The 8,883-nt window shown below is 37.1% G+C and overlaps 1 protein-coding gene across 1 annotated transcript; it reads left to right on the top strand.

Moving 5' to 3' along the window:
- Positions 1 to 387: 387 nt before the first annotated feature.
- Positions 388 to 3,481, top strand: LOC108711093 (interleukin-8). The gene is made up of 4 exons (XM_041591027.1): positions 388 to 513; positions 724 to 850; positions 1,259 to 1,347; positions 2,035 to 3,481. The coding sequence occupies exons 1-4, from the start codon at positions 450 to 452 to the stop codon at positions 2,049 to 2,051; spliced, it is 297 nt and encodes a 98-aa protein (XP_041446961.1). The 5' UTR covers positions 388 to 449; the 3' UTR covers positions 2,052 to 3,481.
- The last annotated feature ends 5,402 nt before the right edge of the window (positions 3,482 to 8,883 follow it).

The following is an 8,883-nucleotide window of genomic DNA, read 5'->3' as shown; positions in this document are numbered from 1 at the left end:
TTTGAAAGCTGAAAAATGTCAGAAGAAAAAGGCAAATAATTAAAATACTAGAAAAAAAGAAAACAACGAACGGCAATTGAAAAGTTGCTTAGAATAAGCCATTCTATAGCATACTAATGGTTAACTTAAATATGAACCAACCATTAAAGGTTAGTTGAAGACCTATAATAATTGTGACATATACTGCTAATATAATGACATATGGCTGACCCCAAAATACAGTAGCCCTCTGCATATAATATGAAGCAAACTGAGTTGATGTTGCAAGATTAATTTCACAAGAAACTGTTACTAAATTTCTAAGGAACATTAAAACTGCATGACCAGATTTGTATATAAATATACTCCCTTTTATAACTGAATATCAGAAGTCACTACAGTGGGGCAGCAAAGCACTGAGGGTGGCTGTATGCTGAATATTTGCTGAAGGAAGGTTTTCATATTTTAAAATGGGTTCTAAAATCATTGCTGCTAGTGTTGCTTTGTGCCTGCTTTACGCTGCTCTTACTCAAGGTAGGTTATGTTAAATTGTAGTTGATCTTAAGTAATCCTCCAGAATAATACATTTAGGTTTAATTTTTGTACCTTTGGAGCAGCTCTGCAGTATTTTGCTTTTACTAAATATTAGGAGCGGTTTAGACAGACTGATTTCTGTATCTGAAGATGAATAATTACAAACCCTTGTGGTTCATGGATTTTCACATGAAATGATTTTTGTTCTAGCTATGACACTGTCAGGAACAGGGCTGAAGCCAAACTGTCGGTGTCTGGAGACTTTCTCTAAATTCATCCATCCTCAATTCCGCTTAAATGAGGAGCTCAACAATGAATGTGATAATATAGAAGTTATGTAAGTATTGCACTTTAACTATGCATGCCAATTACAAAGAATAATAAAACATATTGAGGGGAACTCATCCCCACTGAGAATACCCAGAATGGATTTATGATGCACACAATATGAAATGCTGCATGTACCGCTATTAATCAGAACTGATATAACATCTTTTTATCTGGCTGTTTGATAAAAACAGCCAGATAAAAGCGCATCCTGTATCCTACAGGTATCATAATAGCAATAGTGTTATACTAGCAAGATAGGATCAATCTCTAGTACAGTATGTATTTATTGTTAATGATTGTTGCAATTATACCCATTTCTGCTCCATGGTGTTTCCTTTTATTTATACAGTGAATTTATTACAGGTTAATGGTGGTCATGTTATTGGATTTAAAACCCTTTTTCTTTTATCTTTAGAATCACTGTTACAACAGGAATAAGTGTGTGTGTGGATCCCTCAGCACCATGGGTTCAAGGGATTATCAAGAAAAATTCTCTACAAGCAGGTTTGTCATATATAAGACTAATGCAAATAACAGAAAACATTATCATATATTTCTTGTACCTGTTGTTCATCAGAGCAAGACAGAAAAATAGAGAAAATAAAAAATTTAAATCATCATTGTTTTTCTACAAAACAATTAAAAAATGAGGGCAGCAACATGCAGACACCTATCCATATTTTGCGAGATGGTGCTCACTGTATGGCACTTCTATATGTCAATAAGCAGTGGTAGTGGGCAATTGTGAACCAACTGAAAAGCACCCACACTACACTACACTACTACAATTCCATCCATCAATATGTGATGGACATGTAACAGAAAATCGAATTTAAACTTACGGCAAGGATATAAATTATTGGCTCACAGTTATGACATGACCATGGTCTATGAACCAAAATAGATGGTGCCCCCTTTACATGATTTTAAAATGTTCTGGAAGCCCAACCCCTAGTGATGATCCAGCTTGGTAACCTTAAACCCTGACATGGCCACCTATCCCCATAGTAATTGGCACCTTCTTTATCTATTTTAGAAATAATCATTTATTTGAAACCAACAATGCCTTTGGGTTACTAACCAAAGTTGCTCAGGTTTTGAGCTTCAAGATTCTAAACTATATACATAATGAACTTTTTCTTTAAAATAACTAGTGAAATTTAGCTGTGAATGTTTTTTTTTCTATTGTAGGCAACAGAGATAAGTAAGACAAAGAAGAAGAGCAAGTCTTCGAAAGAAGAAGATACAAATGCTGAGAATATTTGCTATTTACACAAGAATACAAGTACAAGAAAACATGCCACTGTTTTTTCTTTTCTTACCTCTGCCTATTTAACTTTCTTATCCTACTTTTACTTTATTTGATCATTATCTCTCGATGCTGTAGCAAAGATAACAACAAGAAATGTCAATTCAGTTGTAACAATATTTTTTTACTGCAAATACATTTTGTTCAACCACTTGTAAATTAATTAACTATTCAATAAAATTACAGCTGCAATATATACTTTTGTGTTCTAATTGTAGTTTTAATGGCACTACAAGATTTGCCTTAATGCAGAGTTGGTTGATGGTCATTGTCCCGGGTGGGAGGAGCATTTTCATTTTACCTGACCACAACTCTAGTTAATTGAAGGGATGTGGGGATCACAGGTAGGGCTCATTTTTAAATGACCCCAACACTATCTAGGTAAAGGGTATTAGGGCATAGCAAGGTCTTGATGTTATCTATACTGCACATATTTTCATAACACATTTATACCATATAAATAGACAGACCAATAGATAGATAGATAGATAGATAGATAGATAGATAGATAGATAGTGTCAGACTGGGGGGTCCGGGCACACCAGGACACGTGATGTTTTGAGCATCATTGTACTTAGACATAAAAAAGTGGCAAGCAGTGATTCCACTTTATTTTTTTGGCGAGGAATATTTACAATTTATGCCCTGTCCATGTTTATACATCGCTTTTTTCCAGCTATTGCAGGTTTTTTGCCAAAGTTGCTTAGTGTATCAAAAATTGGAAAATGAACATGTTTTCTTATGTGCACATAGATATTGTTCATGCTGAGAGTAAGTATCATGGCCCAGTGCAATTAACATTTATTTTGTGGATCAAACATTTTCTAATTATAGTCATAAAAATGGAATTCATTTGTTTGAATCTGGATTAGAGATGCCGTGTAAACCAAACCAGATGTTTTCAGGGGGAGAGCGCATCCAAAGTTGTGTCTTTCATTAAAATGTTTTTGCCCTGTGACAAAATTGTGGGCTCAAGTCAGAGTGAACCTAGTAATTTGCTATACTCCAAACAATTTGCAAATGTGGCACGACCTTGAGAGAAATAAAAACATTTTAACTTTCTATAATGAATGAAAATTCCAGGCATTAATAATATGTTCTTCACAGAACTTCATCTACATAAATAAACTGTTGACCTCGACAAAGTAACTATTTATTGTGTAAACTCTTTTTAGCTGAAAATGCAAAGAACTTACTCTCTGCCAGACATATATATGTAAGCAAAAACATGTAATACATTCAAATTAGGTTTGGGTCAGATCACTTTGACTACTTTTAACACTGTGGCTAGAAAAGTTCCTAAAACAGATTCTCAACCAATGGGCCAGGCCCAAAAAATAGGTCTTTGTACTTTTAAGGGTGGGCCTAGGAGTTAGCATTTAATATACTAAAATATTAGATCTGAAGCAATATCTGAAATATATTTTGTTTTTTATGAACCCAGCCATATACTGGTGGTCATTCTATCTTATTTCAGCAGTCTGGATCAGCAAAACTAGTACTGATAGTCATCTATAGCAAAAAGACATAGTCCACAAATAGAGTACTATATTAGGAATCAGTGTCGGACTGGCCCGGCAGGATACCGGGAAAAAACCCGGTGGGCACCGACCCTTAATGGGCCAGTCCCCTCTCCTGACGACAGTCCCCTCTCCTGATTGACAAAAAATATCGCCACATGCGCATGTGCGCGGCACCAGTTCATTCAGGCACCTTCATGCATGCGTGCTCGGCGCATCATAGGAGAAGGGCGGGGGGTCGGAAGGGGCCCTGGACATTAGTCCTGGTGGGTCCGGGGCCCCCCAGTCTGACCATGTTAGGAATTATAATGCAAGTCTCCATCTTTAAATAAGTATTCTCCACTTTTCTATATTCCTTCTAAGAATTCTGGTCCCCTGTCATTAATGGGGGGTGTAATTTGGAGGGTCCCAGTCTCCTGCAACGTGAACCAGGCCTGCATTTTTATAATATTATAATGTATAACTGTATTATAATATGTTTTATATATTTTTATCCTAATAAATTTGATGTTATTAATTCTTCTTTTGTTTATCAGGGTTTCTGTACTTCTCTATATCTATAAAAAGCAGTGTTTGAAAGCCAGTGATAAATTCTTCACAACAATTTATTGTGGTTTGTTGAACCAAGAGACACTTTTAAATGTTGAGTTTACACAAAGATTATAGGGTCGCTTGTTCAAACTAGTTGTAGTTACACTGACTCAAGAATAGATAATATGCAAATGGTTACAAAATGGTAAAATGATTTATACTACACATAGTAGGGTCAACAGAAATGATACCAAAGGTTCATTTGTATATAAATTGTTAGATCTAGTTTCAGTGATCGTTTTGTATGCTATGTTATATTAAAGAATATGGAAAAATTATATTGTTCAGTGAAGGCCAACTACTGACTACTGATGGTTGATATCCTATATTACTATATCATATATCACTTTATCACGATATATATATATATATATATATATATATATATATATATATATATATATATATATATATATATATATATATATATATATATATATAGTAATATAGAGGGGGAATCGCAGCCAGTACGCAGTACACCGTCTTAGAGAAAAGTCAATTTATTTAGAAACTGAACTAAACAGTAGCTTTTCCTCAGCAGAAAGTAAATGAAAATATAACACACAGCTTACTTCAGCTAGTGAAAGTCCTTTGGTTTTCTCCAAAGTCCAAAGCAGGCCTGGTCAGTCCACTTGAGGCCAAACAACAAAACCCCCACTGTCCAATATTAGCCGGCTTTCTTTCACAGTCCTTTGTACACAAGGGCTTTTGTTTTAGCCCTTTTTAACACAATGTAGAAATATTTGTATATTATTTACAGAAGTGCAATAGCGTGTGACTACCCAGGCTCTAGCTGTAATCTGCAACTTGTGAGCTCTGTCCTCACCACCTGCCATACATCTGTGATTTTCATATGTAGCAGTAAAGCAGTTTCAGTAAGGAAGATCTTTTGGTAATCCCAATTTGATATCAGTAATATAAAGAACTCTAATTAGCCCATGTCTTTGTATCTCTCCAATAACACTACATAAAATCACATAGGTATAACATCAATCTCTTAGAAAAGGGAATGTATAAAAATGTACAATAAATAACATGACATGACGTGCCAGCAGCCTGATGGTACATGATACTACAAAGGTCCTTAAGTTTATGTTTTTTAAGACCTAGCCGAAATTATGATTACTACAGAGTGCCGTAACATCTAGAGAACTATCAACTGGTGTAAAACAATTCAAAGTTCCTCCTCTTCAGTAGCCCTTCCTCTCTCAGTTCCCTTTTACTCTAGGGTATTATATAGATAGCATTCTAGGCTCCAGCCAGAGTGTTCATTTCCATAGTCACGCTATACAAACAAGCCACAATATCAGTGGGATAAGTAGACTCAGCTGGGCTACCCTGTAAATTTTCAGGACCTTATTATGCTGCCAACTCACCTGTGTGTGCATGGAGGGAGAGAGTGGCCAAATGGAACAGCCTTAGGCAGGAAGAAGGCTGCAGAAAGGCTGTGGGTAAAGAGCCCCTTACCAAGATTTGTAGCTGTATTTAACCTTTTATTTACCCTATCAAGGGATCACAGTTGTGTAATAAAGTGTGCCTCTCTGTAAGTCTTTAATAATATGCATGAAAATAACAAAAATTAATTTTTAAATGACCCCAACACTATCTAGGTAAAGGGTATTATGAGCATAGCAAGGTCTTGTGTTATATATACTGCACATACATTCATAACACCTTTATAACAGATAGATAGATGATAGATAGATAGACAGACAGACAGATAGATGTAGATGGATAGACGATAGATAGATAGACAGACAGACATAGTTTAGTAGGTGCACCTTCTTGATAAATGAGTCACTATTATTAATCAGGACCCAATTAACCTGCCTGTATATTTATGAACAGCAACCAATCCAGACATAAGCAGAACACACAAATATCTCACAAATGCCAGGATCAAACTCAGGACCACAGTGCTACAAGGAAAAAGTGATACCCACTGAGCTACTGTACCACCCGTTACCTTTTTAAAAGGCTGTATTAGTGCTATAAAATGTGTGGTTCTGGTTGCAGAATTGGTCACAGGGGCACAAATTAGTAATTTACAGCTATCTTTCTATGATTCCGTGAGTGAGAGTTAAAACTCCTATGTCATGTGTTTGTAGCATGAGGCTATTTTTTTTTCCCCCACTGCTAATATGTATAAATTTACTTTTTGGAAGTCTTTTAGTGACACCTAGTGGATGAAAACTGTCGTGTCTTTGCAAACTATTATAATCTGTAGGTATTAAATACAAATCTGTGGTTGAATTTCCATTTTGCATATTGATCTGTACATCATGGAAATGAAAACGTATGGGTTAGAAATATACTAGAAAATCATCAAACAGTTGTGGCCACCCTGTCCAAACCATGAACATTTCATCCACATTTTTTCCAATATTCTAATATGTTGACGTGTTAATATGTTGTTGGATAAATTCATGTTTAAAGCTGTGTATGAATATGTTTCCATAAACAACTGCCACATAAGCACTCATATGTGTGTCTTAAGCATGAGAGTAAAACTCAGATACAAATCTAAAATGCATTTCAAAGTTAAACTCTATACCAAGCTATGGGGCATTCCCTCATTAGGGGCGCTTGCAGCCAAGAGGAGGGGGCTACAAAAACTACACATTTAGTATACTGATAAGAGAGAAATGTGCCCGTTGCAGCAGTGCCATAGCTTCTAATAATTCATTCACATCAAGGCAGCTGACCCTCTCTATTCCTAAAAATTAGGAATAGACAGGGCACAAATACACACAAAATATATATGCTTGCATACACACAAATACAGTACATTGTTTTTTTGCTTATGTTAACAATATCGTGGTCTAGTGGGACTTGATTAAATGCAAAGTGTCTTAACCAAACAATTGCTGTAAACAATTACATATGATAGGGGGTAACCAATTTTCTGTAAAGGAGTCTCTTAAACACTCAATCCCTTTATCAGATGGGATTGATTTATAGAAGTCTTTCACTTCAATAGAACAGAGAATAAAGTCATTACCCATATGAATAGCATAAATGGTTTGTAAAAAAAAATGTATTTTTAAGAATGTGCCTATTGTAGGTAAAATCTGTTTTAACTATGGATTAATATACTGTAAATGGCAAGAGGCTGCAATGACTCTCACTGAAACACAATCAGTCTAGCAGAGGGATTCACCAGGGTTTTATGCATGTTAAGAAGAAGATACAACTAGGGATGTCGCGGACTGTTCGCCCGCGAACTAATTCGTGCGAACATCGGCTGTTCGCGTCCGCCGAATGTTCGTGAACGTCGCGCAACGTTCGCCAATTTGGGTTCGCCTTAGCTGGCGCTTATTTTTGACCTCTCACCCCAGACCAGCAGATACATGGCAGCCAATCAGGAAGCTCTCCCTCCTGGACCACCCCCACACCCCCTGGACCACTCCCCTTCCATATATAAACTGAAGCCCTGCAGCGTTTTTCATTCTGCCTGTGTGTGCTTGGAAGAGCTAGTGTAGGGAGAGAGCTGTTTAGTGATTTGAGGGACAGTTGATAGTAACTTTGCTGGCTAGTAATCTACTTGATACTGCTCTGTATTGTAGGGACAGAACTCTGCAGGGATTTGAGGGACATTTTAGGTTAGGTAGCTTTGCTGGCTAGTAATCTACCTTCTACTGCAGTGCTCTGTATGTAGCTGCTGTGGGCAGCTGTCCTGCTGATGATCTCTCATCTGCTGACTGCTGCCTGTAACCCAATAGTCCTTGTAAGGACTGCTTTTATTTTCTTTTTTGTTTTTTTTACTTTGCTACTGTAAGAGCCCAGTGCTATTAGTCTAGCTGTGTTGGGGAGTGGGACTGGTGTGCTGCTCCTCCTAGTAGTTCACCACCACCAGCACCAACCAGAGTCAAAATTGTTACAAAGTATCTTATTTGCACCTGTTAGCTGTTCTGAGCTCTCTGCCAAAAGCTAATTAAGTTAGAAACTGTTTTTTTTCTGGCTGTTCAGTGCAGAGAAAAGAGGGACTTTCCAGTACAAAAGAGGGACAGGGGGTTGAGTGGTCAAAAGAGGGACAGTTGGGAGGTATGCAAGTGCCACCTAGCTGTGTGAGCTTTTTCACATTCTATCTAAATAACAATAATAATTCCGTGTCCGTAAACATCACCTGAGTGATGTTTTTACAGCAGCAATAATATATTCCGTATCCACTACTGTATACGTTGCCCTTGCAGGCATTGTTTGCCCAGTCTTTAACCAAGTGCCACCTAGCTGTGTGAGCTTTTTCACATTCCGTGTCCAGAAACATCACCTGAGTGACGTAGTGTGATTTCTGCCCTTTACAGCACAAAACGCAGCGCTGTGTCAACAATGTATTTTTCAGATACATTTTTGCCCTTGATCCCCCTCTGGCATGCCACTGTCCAGGTCGTTGCACCCTTTAAACAACTTTAAAATCATTTTTATGGCCAGAAATGTCTTTTCTAGCTTTTAAAATTCGCCTTCCCATTGAAGTCTATGGGGTTCGCGACGTTCGCGAACCGTTCGCATTTTTGACGCAAGTTCGCGAATATGTTCGCGAACATTTTTTCCGCCGTTCGCTACATCCCTAGATACAACAACTCTTTTTAATGAGTTCTTGTAAAACAGGCATACTGTAAT

The sequence above is a fragment of the Xenopus laevis genome, chromosome 1L (assembly GCF_017654675.1).
Source record: "Xenopus laevis strain J_2021 chromosome 1L, Xenopus_laevis_v10.1, whole genome shotgun sequence".
NCBI classification, from domain to species: Eukaryota; Metazoa; Chordata; class Amphibia; order Anura; family Pipidae; genus Xenopus; species Xenopus laevis.
This window is presented reverse-complemented; position numbering and strand designations above follow the sequence as displayed.

Bases quoted from the DNA above. Each gene is read 5' to 3' on its own strand.
- LOC108711093 (XM_041591027.1), top strand. From the start codon at position 450: ATGGGTTCTAAAATCATTGCTGCTAGTGTTGCTTTGTGCCTGCTTTAC. The intron at 514-723 runs GTAGGTTATGTT...TTTTTGTTCTAG, and splicing joins TTACGCTGCTCTTACTCAAG to CTATGACACTGTCAGGAACA. The intron at 851-1,258 runs GTAAGTATTGCA...TTTTATCTTTAG, and splicing joins TGTGATAATATAGAAGTTAT to AATCACTGTTACAACAGGAA.